Raw genomic sequence first — 16,566 nt, 5'->3', positions numbered from 1 at the left:
GTTACTTACACAGCCCTTTTTTGTCTCTCCTGTCCTTTTTGCTCCTCTCTTTGTCATTGCCACTGTCTTCTCCCAGAAGCATCCTCTGCAACTCCTTTCGTTCCTGCTCTTCTCTTTCCCGAGACAGCTGAGAACTAGTTTTCTTGTTCTGTAACATATTCTCAATATTCTTCCCCATCTCTTCAAAGTCACTGTCTTCAGCTGAGCTGCTATCTGTGTCTGTTGACAAAATCTCAGTGGATTCCAGAACTCTGAAACAGGAGGCACCTTGAAAGTCAGTTACTTAAAAAAATCAGCCCGTCACCTTCCCAGAAATAGAAGGCAAAAATGACACAAAGGTCTGAAAATGTTACAAATAAATGCTATTAAAAAAAAAAAAGACTAACAGGCATAATATATTCCTTTCTCAGTCTTTCTGTAGTTCCCATGTCCAAAAGATCAACCGTCCCAAGCCTATGGTCTTCAACAAGTCACTTTCTTCCTCATCAGCAGTATTATATTCCCTCCCCCCTGCCAGCTCTTGAGCAAGAACAAGGAATAATGCACGAATTCTTCTGGAGGTCCCAAAGAATAGAGCATAGGATTGGTAGTTGCTACCCAAGAGAGTTAGGGCAAACTGCTATTCCGAAAAAAAGAAAGGAAATAGGGTGGTAAACTACTCATCTGTGAAACATCTCATGCCATCATATACGGTGGGCTACACAACTCTTTCTACCTCTCCTGAAGGTCTATGATGAGAAGACACTAAAGCCACCCCATTAGTTACTATAAACAGCCAAAGCCCTCTTTCTCAGCAGTATATTTTGTGGGCCCAACTAGAAGAATCAACATCTATACCACTACATATCAGAGGGCCCCAGGCACTTATAGATCTGGACTTTTAAGGTGGGGGTAGGGTGGGGTTCAAGGCTGTAAACATCCGATAAGACCTTACTTATTCTGCAAATCAAAGATGCGCTGACACTCCTCTTTGTATCTCTCTTGATGTTCTGCCACAGAAAACCGAGATCCACGTGCAAATTTGCTCATAGGACCTTCCCCTGAACGAGCCTGCTCTGTCGACATTGTGCGTACCACATCAATCACTTCCCACCGGGACAGCTTCTTTATCTGAAAAGAAGAAGTCGGACTAGAAAGGGCTTTAGAGACTCACAGCTGAGGAAACTGACTGTGAATTTCAACTTCTCCAACAAGGCCAGAGCAGAAAAGAATACATCCCTTCCACCAGTTGCTGAATCCATCCATGAAGAGAACTGTATATTTAGATCCAGGCTCATGCTCACCTCCTCTTCAGGCACTCCAAATTTACGCAGAAGCTGTTTGGCATTTTTGAGAGAAAGTCGGCGCAGATCAGCATCTGTCCCAGTTACTGTCTTCTTCACTGGTTGCGGCTCCTTATCATCCTGTTCAGAGAAAAATACAGCCTATGAATGTCATAATGTATTAGTCTTTCCTAGGCTCACCTTCCGATACTTTCCTCATCTAATAACCCATATTTATTCCATTTCTCCTGCCTGACTTCCAGTTATGGCTCTGTGTTCAGCCCAGCCTTGGGAACAATACCTTTTGCTGAGTTGGTTTATTTGGAATCTTCACGTAAGAAAATCCTTCACCACATCCAGTAGGATCTGCTACACCAGTCACTTCTAGAAGACACTTGCCCTTCATAGCAGCAATGAAGGCTCTTGTGGTGTTCCATGGAGCCGTGCGCACCTGCCACCAAGAAGAGAAACACGCCCTCACAATCCTGCTCCAACCAAGGAGAGCACCAAGCTTTTTATTTTGGATTCCCCCAAACTGAAAAGTTTTCAGATGACATAACAGAGCAGCTGAAGGAGCAAGCAGTGGAATTCACCCTCATTAAAATCCCCATGAAGAACCAAAGTGCTAAATAGCCCGAGGGGAACTGGCATGAAGGAGGCCGGAGCACAGGTTTAAGCCTGGCAGAAGAGTGCCCAGGAAAGGCACAAAAACATTTGATCTGCTGAATCCTACTTGAAATTTGTTCTTTGTTTTTAAAAGGCCTCATTTTTCTCCTGCCATGTATATTTATATATTGACATGCATGCACACACATTTTTCTAACAATACCTCATCATCAATCTTCATTTGGAAATCCTCTTCATTCTCTTCTTCTGGTGCAAAGAAAGACTTCTCCCCATAACCTGCATCCTGCAGAGAAATATTAGAAAAAAATGAGAACCTCAAGTCTTGAAAAGCATATTATCAATCCCCTGTGGAGACCTGTCTTGCTGAACAAGCGCACTTGTACAGGCAGTTGCGTTTTCAAGATTCACTGTGAGCCAAGAACTGAACCACAGCATCACAGGTCTCAAACTGCCTGGTGTTTTGACAAGCTCCATAATCAAATATTGCACTCAACTTCAAAAAAATAACCAGTTTCTCTCAGAGACCAGCCCTGTCACACACTGGTCACTTTCTTCAGCTCTTTAGAGCTCCAGGTAGAAACTTAAAGCCCCTGCTCACACCTTCCATTTCCTACCTTCGAGCATGGCTACCTCGACGTCTACAGAATACGTGGTAAGAATATAACAGCTCTTTCTTTAAGAACTTAAATCCCTTCCTACGCAGCAGAAAATTTAGCAAGTTGCTCAGTTGTCAGGGTTCTACTTTGCCTAACTATATAGCAATAGCTTTAGGCAGAAGGTGTTTCCTGGCCTCATCCTTCGCAGTAACTTGCCCTGTAGCCTAAAAGCAATGTTTACCTTCAGTCGCTGTTCAGCTGCAATCATGCTGTAATAAGCACAGCACTGTTCTGGGGACACCATCGCTCTGATCTCTTCCTCTGTCGGCAATCTGAAATCTGGCTTTAAAACCCACCAATTTGAGTCCATCCCTGAAAAATGCACAGAACAAACACTGAGTAGTTTCTAACAAATGTTCGATGGCACCATCACTCTAACTGTATTTAGGGACTTGGCATCCTGCTGCAATGCAGGCTAATGGAGCGAGCATGGCAAATCTGTGACCATTAAACCACTAAGAGTGCTCAGTGCTTGTGTTCTGCATTTGTCTAAACCAATGCTTCCTAACTCAGCACCATTTGTATCAGTCTTATACACTCATGCCCAGTCAATGCACAAGCTACATTCCAAAAGCATTTAACCTACCTTTCACTTCCTTCTCTCTTAAATTTTCCCTACAGCTAGCCTAAAGAACTTTGCACTACTGCCTGTTAATTATTCTGCACACGCTAAAATCGGAACTCAGGCTCTTCGAGCACTATTAGACTCATGGGAATGGGACAGGCTTTTACTGGTGTGTATTTGCTTGTAAAAAATAACATACTCATTACACAGAAGGAAGGAAAGGTATATGAGCTGGTGTAACACTTGTACATCGCTACCATACAAGTCAATCATTGCCCAGAGTTACAGGAAAAAAAAAAAGAAAAAAAAGGTCCAAACTGCAGTCATTCTTCACCATCAAGAAGAACAACTGTGCCAGAAAAGAAAGTATACATGTATACATTGGAACAAAAATCTCCCAGATTATATCTAAGTTTTTTAAACACATTTTTTCAAAAATTGTTTATCAGTTCAGGAGGAGATGTTGCCTCCTCCTCTGGAGCTCCTCCTGGAACTCCAAAAGTAGCAAAGGAGGGGTTGGTTTGCACAGCTGAAAAGCAATTAGCAGCCTCCATGTGACACCTTAAAATACCTGTGCGTTTGAAATCAGCACAAAGCTTTAGCCGCTTTCGGATGCTACTCTCTGAGTGTGAGGGAAATGCCTTCTTGATATCCTCCATGCGAATTCTTCGAGGACGGTCTCTGCTCTTCCAGAAGAGGCGATAAATAAAAACCTAGAAAACAAGAGTCATTTGTGATGTCTGAGGGAAGATTACAACAAAACTGCAAAGACTATGTAAACAATGCTGTTTCTACAGCGACTAGTCCAGAATTCCTACTTAAAACCCATTCTTTCTTATAAATTTACCCAGTAAAGATTTCTAAGCCACATGTCTGCTTTCAGGTTCAGCCATTTTTGAGAATGAGATGTGGGGAAAAAGTCTGTTTTGAAAATGTGTATATTATCACATTAGAAGTTTTAATGCTTTGGAACAGAAAATTGAACTCTGAGAATGGCAGGCCTAAGGAATGCACTTCTTTCTGACTACATGAAAAGGGCCAAGATGAAGCTAAGTTAAAAAATCTTTTTTTCCTCTTTTTTGAGGGAGGGAGAGGAACAGAGGTGGGAAGGAAAGTGAGAAGAATCACTGATTCAAAAATTCAGAGCTGAAAGGGATTTCAAAAGGTCGTGCGGTACATTTGCAAACTGCAAAATATAAATTACACTTTCCCAGTAGACAACCAACTAATTTGTGAAGGAGTGGGAGGGGGTGTGGAGTGGGAGAGTCTTGCTTGCAGCTGCTGTTACCAGATTTTAGAATCTATGATCTCCATTTGCAAACTCCTCTTTTGGGAGATAACTTGTACAATTTAGAAAGAAAGAACAGAAAAACATAGCTACCACAGCACCCTATGCAAAACTTATCCAAATAATTCCTTTCTAGGGATCAGTTACAAGCTGAAACAGACCTAAAATGCACACCTGTACAGCAGTTCGAATTCTTAAACAGTAAAACTTGAAATATTTTTCATCCCTCATACACAGAAACAGTTGAGTAATATGTTAGGTCAAATACTTCAGCAATGATCTGTATTGGAATCAAGTAACAAATGTATGTTTTACGAATAAGAGTTTAAAAGCTGAAATAACTCAGTATTAAGCCTGCCTACTGCTATTCGTGGCAAGCAAAAACTACTTATCTGCTTCTATGACCACCTCAAACATTTAACTGTGGTCTAAAATGACCTGTTGTTTGTCTAAAAGCTTTCAAATTCTTGACCACATAAAGAGATCTCCGATACTACTGGCAGAAGCTAAAATTGTTTCCGATAGAGCTACTGCCTTTCAATTGTTTGGGATTACTCCAGTAACTGTCACCATCTGTGGCTGCCAATAACTCTTGGGTTATAATTTTTAATTAAACTGACAGTAGATGATTAAAAATAATTTCCAACATCTAAATTTTGGGATACTTATTTGAATGTTCACTGACAATCCCACACTTTAACTGCACTAAGACCTATGAAATCAAAGACCCGTGAATCAACTCTAATTCTGTGCCATGTAGTAAGACTAGGATCAGATCCCTTAATTATCTCTTGGTATAACCCACGTAAGTGTAATTTTATATTGTATAACCACTGCAAAGTTCATTCTAATTTGTTTAGTTTCCTACGATTTTATATAATCTTATCAGCTTCCATCATGGCTAATAAATGCCTCAATCATATACCTATCTGACTAGATATAAACAAGCAGGGGAAACATGCTACAAATCAATGGCTAAATGACGACCAGAAAAGTCCGTATGATTAACAATCAACTCCTGTAGCGTTAGCTCAGAGATAAAGGCAGCCATAGCAGGGCAATGAGCTTCTCAACTCAAGGCTGTTCACATGGTCCAGGGCTAAGCCACGGGCTTTCTCCAAAGACCTCTCAGACCCTCAGACTGTATCTTTATCACGTACCTGCAGAAAATCTCTGATGTGGGTGTTAGCTCGTTTAGAGTTGGGACCAGGAACTTCATAGAGAGGGCACTCCTGGCCAACTACAAAAATATCCACTAATTCGCGAACGTAATAGCCTTGTCGTGTCCGGATAATTAGGAAATCTGTTTCAGGCATCTTATGTAAATAGATAGGGGCCCGGAAAAGGTTGTTTTCAAATGCCTAACAAGAGAAACAAATAAAAATTTTAAAGTCAGATAGTGACCAAAACTTCTGTAACACATAGACTTTGCAGGAGAGCTTAAAAAAAACCCTGTCATCAATGGTACACCATCATTTATGTCAGAATATATCGAGATGTGCAATTCAGAGAATAGCCAGAGATGAAGCACAAAAGCATAAGAAAGCCTAGAACAAATGCAGAAAGACTTTGAAAGGCTCTTTGGACTGACCTTCACAGAGGCAATTTAAAAAAGGACAGAAAGAACAGATATGCAGGAAAGTACCATAATCATAGAAACCAACGAGGATACATGCACAGCCTGGGAATGGGAGAAGGCAATAAAAGCGAGAACTGAAGACTCTGTTCAGAAACTGAGGCGGTAAGAACTTAACTAGAAAAGCACAGTGGCAGAATTGTTCAGTCTTTAAAGGTAAGGAAGTTGAAACTGGCACCAAGAGGCACTAGACCGAGCGAAATTGGTAAGAACATCCTCTGCTCTAAGGGTTTCCTCCATTCGTAAGGCTTCCATGAGCCTCACCCATTGCTACTCTCCCAAGCTACTCTCATCAACATTGCACAGCTTTCCCTGGGGTGGCCCTGTCCTCACTTCAAGGCTTCCAGAAGTCCTGCTTTATCCCTGATCAAGTCCTTTTCAGCTTGAACAATTAGCATTGTCAGTTTTGTTATGAATCTCCAACACCATTCTTCAGCCTACTTTTTTTCTGTGGTACAGCATGGACAGAATAATTGCTGCAGCAACAGCAATTAGCATTAACTGGAATGGATTTATCTTTTTATTTATCATGGATTTTGTAACCAGATGGTCCTTAAAACATTCTTAGCTTCTCCCATCTCAACCAAACGTCTTTCAACACCAGAGAAACCTGACTAGTAACTTGCATCCAGCAGACCTATCCAATTAACAATGCAACTCTCAGAAAAAAAATTGAGGTTTTGCTCACTTCACACACCCTAGACCATAATGCAGCCATGCTTTTTGTCTCCTCCAACACCTATTGACTGAGTTCTCAGCACTGAAGCAGCTCCAGCCTTCTACTAATGAAGTCCTCTTTAAGAACAAGATTTCTAACCCCACTACAGTGTAATAATTTACTTCCTGAAATACTACCATTTCCTACAACAACTTAAAAAAACATACAACAGAGAGATATTTAAAAAACATTAAAAGCCAAGAACTGCAGTATGATCAGTAAGCAGAGAGACTTAAAATTGGAAACGAAATTGAATCTGCTTGTTGAAAACTGGGAATCATTTGTGATGCAATAAACAATCAGGGCATGTAACGTTCTACCTATTATCCCATGTTCAACTCTTCCATCTTCTTATTCCTGCTTTTCTCACCTGCAGTAACTGGCCTGGATGTAGAGAACCCAGGAACGGAGAAGTGTGACAATAAACAGTCTCTCCATATTTACAGTCTGGAGCTCCTGGATCTTTGCCAGGTTTCTGCAATGTGCAATGAAGATACAGTTAAGACTCAGTGAGAGGCAGAAGAAAATCACTGTGCAACAGCAGAGCTTACATACTCACCCTTTTGTAGTAATTTTTTATCTTTGTTGCCATGCCAACCTGCATCATTAAAGGGGCATTTTCCTCACTGTATTCAGCAAGGATGAGATCTCCATCCTTGCCAGTTAAGTCCTGCGGCGTGCGCATGAAGAACATTTCACCGCCCCCGGAAGCCTGACGCTCCTGCTCTCTCATCTGTGCCAGCAAAAAGACAGCATTAGGGAAACAGCACATCAAGCATATACCATGCAAATGGAGTTACAGCAGACACCAGAAAAAGACAAAAATAACTGCACCTTGGCTTTCTTCTTTATATGCTTCAGCAGAGGTTGCACAGCATGGGGTCCTGGTTGGGACAGGGCACCAAAAGAGTATTTCTTCAGCGGAGGCCGATGAAATTGTCGGAGCTTCATAGGACCCATATGGGTGGGAAAGAAGGGCTGGCGAAGTTCTACCGCTGGGATAGAGTGCTGATAAAAACAAAATACGTGTTAAAAATGATGCATAGCATCTCAAAACAAAGATCATCCTCCAGTCCTGCCAACCCTACCTTATCTAATAGAATCTAGCAGCATTTTTATGTCTGCTAGTAATAACAGCAGTGCATTCAAATTCATGTGTTATCACACATGTTGCCCTTTGACAGGAAGCACTTAGGCTTGGCTATTCAATCCTTTCTCGCTGTGCAGAGACTACTTCTCATTTACCATTCCACAGGGTACCCACTGAGAAGAATTTTTATTACTTAGAAACATGCAAACCATTATCTTTGTCAGTGAGAAAGAAGCACATTTTGAATTGCATACATTTTCCCCGTTACAGAAGAGGCTGGAAGCAGCTGAGGTTTTAGAAGCGGACATTCAGTATCACAATGAAGTAGGAAAAAAGTACCACCTCTTCACCAAGGCCTAGGCCAGCAGTAGCTTAAATTAAAACCTTTTTTTATTACATCCAGATTAAAAGCACACCAGCAGCAGAAGCACAGCCTCACTTCTGCTGTACTGCCGCCACTTATTCCCTCACCATCACTGCTTCAATAAGAGTAGTGCAGAAAGAGACACCAAACGAAAGCAAGACAGACATGGTGCAGTAAGACCTAGCACATACTTCAACACCTCTATTTGATGGGACAGTCAGGAAAAGTTAGTTCACATTCCTTTCTAAGCATTTTAATTAAACTGTATTAAAATTCTCTTACATGAACACTCAACTGACCCACTGTAACTTGAATTTCTATTTTTCTACAAATCCTAAGTCATACTCTCCGAAACCTTCTACCAAGATATTCTATCCCTAACTCTATATCCAGCAGTACTGTCACTACCTGGATGATGTTGCCTCCAAAGGTTCCTCGAAGTCCCTGCTGTTTGGGGTAGTAAAATTCATCATTGGAGAGGTTCCATGGATCCTTCACTTCTGGCTGAGACATGTTCTAATAGTACAGAGGGTCAGAGAGAGAAAGATCAAAAAAAAAAAATCATTCCTTCCAGGTCATTCCCAACCCCCAAAGTGCTAAAGCTCATGCTGACCTGCTGTGGTTCTTCCTTGATGACACCTGTTTTCCCCAGCAGTATCCGACTCTTCTTTAGAGAAGATTCTTTCTTGTTCTCCTTGGATGGAGAGTTCAAAGTCATCTCTTCCTTTTCATCAGGAATTTCTAAAAAGAGAAGCAAACACACGCTAGGACACTGATCCTAGAGGTTCCCTTCTCAGCACCACAGCTTCCCACTAAGCTGGTGATTTGTCAAGACGTTCTAGCCTTTCTGTTCTGTTTCTGGGGCGATTCTCCTCCTCCTGCGCTCCTCCCCCTTTTCCTCTGTAACCCCAGTTACCACAATGTATAAAACTGTCCTCTCTAGAACACAGAGAGTCGGCACCTGTAGTACAAATGCCAGAGATATTTTCAATATATATTGTTTCAGATAAGACCCACAGAATATAGTACGACACTGACAAAGTGCCCCTGAAGACTGACCGTCTCAGCTGCCACAAAGTGCTTGACTACCACTAGATCAGATCACGTTAAAGGGCTGCTGATGCTAAACTGTATTAACTCCATGTGCATAGTTGCATCAAGTACAAGTTATCAACGTACATGCTAAGATAAAACAAGCTCAGCACACACACAAAAGCTCCATACTTGAATCTCTACCTTATCTTCTTTAGCATTATGTAGAATTGGGTGGGAGGAAAGTGATTGTGGGGATGGTTTGTGGTATCCATTGCTCAAAGCATAATTTGCTAATAGTCTAATCAAGTAAAAGAAATAGCATCTGTTCTCCCAAATCTATTCTAAAGGGCTGAAACTAGTCAACACCGGGGAAAGAAGTGCCAATATTGTTCCCCAAATACATGGTTTAATAATGCTTTTCTTCCCCATGTCTCTACAACAGGAAAGTGAGTCTGAATCCAAAAGCAATATGGACCTGAATCCAAAGGGGATTCCTGAAAAATTCCAGGAAAGTAGTATAAATAAAAATGTTAGCAATTTGTGAAGAGCGTATTCTCTTGCGTGATTTCCACATGAGAAGCAGAGCCTAGCAACATGGGCTTGGTAAGCATCTGTGTCAACTTTATGCAGAGAAAGAAACCTACTGCATCTCATGTTACTCTACATAAATTAAGAATGGCTTGCATCTGTCATCCATTTGTAGAAGCATGTTAAACAGTGTTACGTACAAGCAACCTTGAAAATCACTCTTAACTTGAGGTCAGTTGCTGGCTAACACCAAAACATTTCGTACTACAGATACAGAAATCCTTATGACTGCTTCACTTTTCTGAGAGCTTATACAGCAATATGCTTGTCCAGACCATATAGAAGTGTAGCAAGATACACCCACCCTTAAATTACATAAGGCTGTTTGAAGGTTACCAAAATACAGATCTAAGAGAAAGTGGTGATTTTAGTGGTCCAAATCAGATAAAAATCTCTCAAGCTTGCAGCAATATAAGCAGAGAGTACGCTCAAACCCCAGAAGTCCTGAGTAAGTTTAGAGCAGTAATGAAAACGCTGATGGGTACGACGTAAAAACATTCCTACGTGCAGGTAATGTAGCCCAGAAGAGGCTTAAGGAATCTGCTCCATCAGCCTCTGAATATAAGCCATGCTATGAATGGCACGGGCTAGCTTGTTGTTTACTTCCCTCCCTGCTGTCTTCAAACCAACATGCCTGCAAATAAAGCTAAGACAGTCATTTCTAAAACACAGCAGAGGTCAGATTAATTATGTTAAATTCAAGTCTGAGGGCATTAATTTTTACTTTTCTGTTAGTGCTTTCAACTTAGAGCTGAAAGCATATACCGCACCATTAGAGTTACCAGGGTTGCCTCCTTCTGCTAGGTCTTTGATCACTTGCGAACTGTTTTCAAAAGTCAGGACAAAGAAAGGCCACATGCATTGGCCCAGTCCATATCTTTCCACTATGGTGTGACTATAAATCCTTGCTTCTGCTTCCACTTCTCTTTTCCCATTTGAGTCAAATTTCTGGATGCTGTAAACATACCTAGAATTATATTTTCATCATTTGGATCAAGTGTCAAGACAGGGGGGTCCAAGAAGGTTTCCATTGCCTGATCATCCCAGATGATATTGTCTTCCCAACGGCCATATACTAATTCCTCATTATCAATTGGAAAAATAGAGTACCAGGGCTTATCTTCATCCAAGGAAACTGCAAAGATCATAAGGCAGAAACTTTGATATGTTAAAACACTATCCATTTCAAAGCTCATCCCACACTACATTTACTCAATGTTCCCCTTCTCTCTGTGCCTTCTGAGGCAGGACCTTTAAAGGGCAAAGAAAACAGAGCTTTGAAGCTAAAAGAAAGAAGAGCCTCTAGTCTCAGTTTCACCAACACTGAGAGATTTTGTTCCACTGAAACACAGGGAATCTCTTTAAGAATGAAATAGTAGGTCCTCTAACAGGTTTTGGAGCAAAAACACATTCCTTTTATCTACACTTTGTTACCAAATAGGACCTTGCTATTGCACAGAACCCAAGTCTATACAGAAACGTGTAACGTGCACATATTCAAAGGCCAAAGATTGACACCCTTGTTACCTTGTTGTTCAGGGGCCTGCTTTTCTTTGCCCTTTGCTATACCTAGGACTCCTGCAACACTGGGTTTCTGCGCTAGTGGAATGGGTGGATTGAGCAAAGAGCCACTTCGGTTCAACCCTAGAGAAAAGGGAAATAAGGTAAGGTTAGTTTGAGTTGGAAGATTGAAGGGGGTGTTCCATTGCCTTAAATCCAAACTTGGAGTTGGGTGGAAAATGGTTTCCAGTCTGAACCAGGACGGTTCTGTGCCTCCTATCACAGAACCTAGACCCAAAGAGTGTCATGTTTCATCAGCATGGCTATGACCAACAATTTACAAGAAGGTGTTCAGCCGCAGCTTAGTCCTGAGGTCTGCAGCTTCTTGAAAGTTATATTTGGCTTGGTCTGCATATGCTGCATAATGATGTGTGAGATGCCTTTCTATCTGTTCTCCATAAAAGTGAGAGGCCTTGAGCAGACTGTTGCCACTGACAGAACAGTTGGTCTGACCTCTAAAAACTTCCTGTCTGATGTGAAACTGTCATAGAAAAAAAAAGATGACCAAGCAGACCTGAAGGAATTGTTCTGTGGAGGCTGCTTGCCCCCAGCCACCATCCATCTCCCAACCCACCTACGTCTCTGTGCTACATATGTCAATGTCATTATGTCATATATGTCAGTTAAGTCAATGTTTCTGGAAGGCACGAAACCTGCTGCACATGAAAAGACCAACCATGTTTGGCATGTACTGTAGCTTTTGAAGGGACTTGCACAGCGAGATCTAACCTGAACTGGTCAGGCAACAAATGTTCTAAAATAAAAACTGTAATGAAAAACTACGTCCAATCCACCTCCCCACCTCCTCAGGGTGTTTTGTACCCATAGCTGAAGAGCAAAGGATTGAAGCCAACTAAAGATGGAAAGGAGTGATATAAACTGACATTTCCATTAGTCTTTCCTTGTAAAAGCAGAGCAGGACATAACAAATAGAAAAAAAAACATTAATTCTACACAAGTAATTTAAATTTAAAATGCAGTTGTGTCTAAGAGAAGTCTGAGGCTTCTAAGAATTGTGATCCCTTACCTAGAAATAACAGAAGACCATTTTTAGTTCAGGAAAAACTTCAGAAGATCTTTACACAATTCTTCCAATTAAAAACATATACAGAAAATTCCATTGGCCCATAAAGGGCAGATATTCTAAGTGTACCATTCCTTGATACTAATTTAGACAGATCAAGCATCCTCTACTCCAGATGGAGAGAACAAAGCCAGAATTGATATATTCTTCAACAGAAGGGACCTACTCTGTTTCTGGAAAGAAAATAAGAGGCTGAGAATTCTGCATGGATCTGCAATTTAACCAAAAACGTTTCCTGACAGAAAGAACTATGTTCTGTATTTGAGGAGAAAGCATGCAATGAGTCAGCTCAACTACACCACGTACAGTGACTCAAGATCTTACCAAGACCTCAGATCACTGCTTACCTTGTTGGGCATTGTATGCAGTGGCATTTCTAGTCATGCTGGATGGCAGCCAGCCTGCCAAACTTGCCCGCTGTGTTTTAGTCCCTTTGTGTTTTACATCTTCTCCGTTCCAGATAACGTCATCCTCCCACTGGAGCTGCGTCACCATAAGGAAGTGCTCATCAGCTAGCAGATCATCCCTCTCATCCATCAACTCTGCGTCCTGGAGAGGAAAGAACAGTTGCTCAGAGACTTTCAATGACTTTATGCTTTTAAGCTAAAGAAGGAAAATTAAAAGTCTCATGTTATCTATTGCACAGCCAGCCACCTGCCCACAACCAAGCTCTCATTGTGCAGCAATCCCCAGCGCCGTACAAACCCCACTCCTTCCCCCACAGTTCCTCTCACCCTCTCATCTGCATGTCCTTTAACTTCCTGCTCTTTCTTCTTCTCTTTCAGCTTGAAACCATAATCAAATCCACTGCCATCCTCAGGGATCCCTAGCATGTCATACCAGAGCTGTGCTGGGCCATAGCGCCATTCGGCCACCTTAGGTTTTGTATCTGTTACTTTGTCTATATCACCCGTTGACTGGGAAAATTTGGATTCCACGGGTGCCATCATGGTAATCTGAAGCAGAGCAAAGGAGAGAACGGTAACACTGATGGTTTAAGTGTCAGAAACAAGTTTCTTCCTTCAAATTTCCCAGCTCATTCTCAAAGGAGAAAAGTATTTCTAAAAAGTGCTTTTCCATACTTACTAGCTGCCTTAAGAACGTTCTGCAATTAGACTTCCAAGAACACACAGATTTCTTCTTGATACAAAGAGGATAAGCTCTCCTATTGATCCCGTACCACGGACGCAGCCTTCTCAGTGAGAAGCAATCACCTGACGTCACTGACTAGTGTCTGGAGAGGAGCCTCTGCACAGCTGGAATACAAGCCAACCCTGTCCTCCAGTTTTGCTTTGGAGGAAAAGCTCTTTACACTAAATGTCGCTGTCCAATCCTGTATTACCCCCAGTGCTAGCTGGCGACCCTCTCTAAGACTCAGATATCCCACCTCATCATCTGAAAGGCACTGCTCAGGAGGGGGAGGAGCAGCAAACTCATATTCCCAGGGAGATTTTCCTTCCATTCCACTCTCAACTACAACTTCACCCTCCTGTATCTGCACTTCTTGTGCCAGCTCCCGATGTTTCTTCTTGCGTTTCCTTCGGGCACTACGCCAGACTGAGGGAACATTCTTTCCAGGGCCAAAGAGACGGAGGAAACGCAGCACCTACAATAGGAAAAAACAAGAGGGTCAGAAAAGAAAAGCACTGTGGAATGCCTGTCTTTCTTTCCCTCTCTGAAAAGCAATAACGAAAGAGGCATTCTGAAATCCTGTATTTGACCTGCACTACAACCCCAATCCCCAAAGAAGGCAACAAGCTCATTGTTATACTTGAAAAAAGTTTCTGATCCATCTGTCTGACATCAACTGTTTTTCCAAAGGGTTTATTCTTAATTTCAGACACAAAGAAACTTAAAACAGGCAAGAAAGAATGCCTTTACACCTTGGGCATGCGGTGAGACAGTACCTGGAAATAACTATTTCCATATTGAACAATTCATAACCTTCAGCAAGACACATGGAGACTGAAGATGAGTTGATAAAATGATTAGGAGAACAGACAAAGTTAGAAGTTATACAAACAGAGATTTCTTAAGCAACCAGATAGAAATAGACACCACAGACCAGAAATACTACATTTCTTTTCATCTCCAACACAGTTCAGTTTCCCTACTTGTCTACTGCACACCTCCAAAAGCTGCACTAATGGCAATGACAAACTTTCCTTTCTGTATTTTCTATGATGATGATCACTGTCTTTTAAGCACTGACAAATTTATCTTCCAAGTACCCTTGTAAAGAGGGAAAGCATTACTCCCAAATGAACTGAGAAATTTAGGAAACAGGAATCAAGCCAAAGATTTGCAAAGCCATCTACTTATTTGTTGCCCTGATCTCCAGAGGAAATAATGTTTGCACGATCACACTGTCCATCTCTGCCCACATCCATGTTATCCTTCTCCCCAAAACTCCACCAAATAACTTCCGAACCCTTTTGCCAGTTTCAAAGAGGTTTTACCAAGGGCAGAGGTCTCAGGCATAGTTAAGCTCCTAACAGTTCAGTGAAATGCAAAGTCTGCTTCTCCACAGGCTATTTTAAGTGGTTTCACCAGGATAAACAGTACTACGTAAACATGCACCTTCTCAGACATCAAAATCTATAGGAATTCAGGCTTTGCTAGCTCTAGTGCTCACGAATTATGAGAAGTGCTGAGCATTAACAGCTTGCACTGATTTCACTATAGCAACTAGGCACTGTCAACAGTAAATCAGTCCAGAAATGAATATATTAATGATAGATACAAAAATACAGTAACACAGGAAACACCGAATTTGCCAAAGCTGAGACAGCAGCAAATGCTTCAGAGGGAGATAAGGACTAACCTCTACTTCTGTGTTGACACTCACCTAGATCTCTAATAGCTAGGGGTTAGCTAAATCATTAAAACATGACATTTAATTATGCAAGTTGCTCAACTCCTTACAGAAAGTCTATGGCACATAAAGCCAAGTTATCTTAGCTGACACCAACCGTTTGGTAACGTTAAGCTTATTACCCTTTCCCTCCCATGTTTCCTCTCCTCTTGACAGTTTTAAAACTTCAAAATTATTGAAATTTATCATCTACATTCACTATTTGGTACTGATCAATTTTCAGTCATAATTATCTTTTTTTTAAAAAAAAGAAAAGCGAGGCAAGGCCTATAATGAAGAGTTCTTTGGCAATGATTAGAAAAGTTTTGTAAATGAATTCACTTTATACAAGAATTATGATTTGCCCCACCATTCTTTCAACCAAATTGTATATAATATAATTGTAATATAATCTCTGATCCATAATCACAGTGGTTTTGAAGGAGAGTTAAATAAAGGATACAGGGCTTGCAGATTGTTTTAGGAAGAGCACACTAAGTTCAGAACAGCATGTGAGGAGCAAATATTTGGCAGAAAAGCGAGAAAGCAAGCAGATTAAGTTATCATTCCACTTTTGAAACATCTGACAAAAGCATTCTCTACTCCACCAGAAAAAAACATCTTAATAGATCTGTGCATTGATTCTAAAGAACATTATTTCACACCCTCATTTATATGACTCTTTTTAAAGAGCGTCCTACACATGGTAGGAAAAGCACCGCATGTAAAGCGGTCTGGAAACAGCAGCCCACAGAAACTAAAACAGAAGAGAGTGAGATAAGCCAGAACACCTAAGTGATTACGGGCTGCACACCCTTAATACTTTATCATTCATTCTTAGAGGGCTCATATAATAGAGTTTCTGTCGCTTCCCCGTGTCTCTTACAATACCTTTCCTGGCCGAAATTCCGGGAAGAGGTCTGTAACACTTGGCAACTGTTTGGTAGCATCTCGCTGCATGATTCCTGCAAGAGGAAGTGTGAGTTTGCCTTCCTTGGATTCTGCCTGCCTGGCTTCTTGAGGTCCCATCTCTGACTCAGAATCAGAGCTGCTGCTGAAATCCACCTTGTCGGAGGCAGCAGAGGAAGGAGCAATGATGGAGGGCAAAATGATACCGTCTCCATCTTCAGATACTACAATAGAACAAGCACCTTATAAACAAACAGGTTTCCTCCCTGTCCCCTAGCACAACCCCACAATGCCACATCTACTGTTCATATCAAATTATGCAAAGCTTAA

At 41.4% G+C, this 16,566-nt stretch overlaps 1 protein-coding gene across 4 annotated transcripts in view; it reads right to left on the bottom strand.

Annotated features, from left to right (window-relative positions):
- Positions 1-16,566, bottom strand: part of TAF1 (TATA-box binding protein associated factor 1) — a 38,747-nt gene that overhangs the window by 18,622 nt on the left and 3,559 nt on the right. For 2 of the 4 annotated variants that reach the window (XM_064518404.1, XM_026110976.2), the window contains exons 5-23: positions 16,219-16,460; positions 13,861-14,079; positions 13,208-13,429; positions 12,821-13,022; positions 11,357-11,473; positions 10,797-10,964; positions 8,820-8,947; positions 8,615-8,722; positions 7,587-7,760; positions 7,312-7,485; positions 7,123-7,227; positions 5,559-5,759; positions 3,682-3,823; positions 2,727-2,857; positions 2,092-2,172; positions 1,564-1,713; positions 1,284-1,403; positions 935-1,110; positions 10-251 (exon numbers count right to left, since the gene is read on the bottom strand). In XM_064518404.1, the coding sequence (XP_064374474.1) occupies positions 10-251; positions 935-1,110; positions 1,284-1,403; positions 1,564-1,713; positions 2,092-2,172; positions 2,727-2,857; positions 3,682-3,823; positions 5,559-5,759; positions 7,123-7,227; positions 7,312-7,485; positions 7,587-7,760; positions 8,615-8,722; positions 8,820-8,947; positions 10,797-10,964; positions 11,357-11,473; positions 12,821-13,022; positions 13,208-13,429; positions 13,861-14,079; positions 16,219-16,460 (3,102 nt within the window). The other 2 variants (XM_026110978.2, XM_026110979.2) reach the window with 2 other exon arrangements.

Source organism: Dromaius novaehollandiae, chromosome 11, assembly GCF_036370855.1.
Source record: "Dromaius novaehollandiae isolate bDroNov1 chromosome 11, bDroNov1.hap1, whole genome shotgun sequence".
Lineage (NCBI taxonomy): Eukaryota > Metazoa > Chordata > Aves > Casuariiformes > Dromaiidae > Dromaius > Dromaius novaehollandiae.
This window is presented reverse-complemented; position numbering and strand designations above follow the sequence as displayed.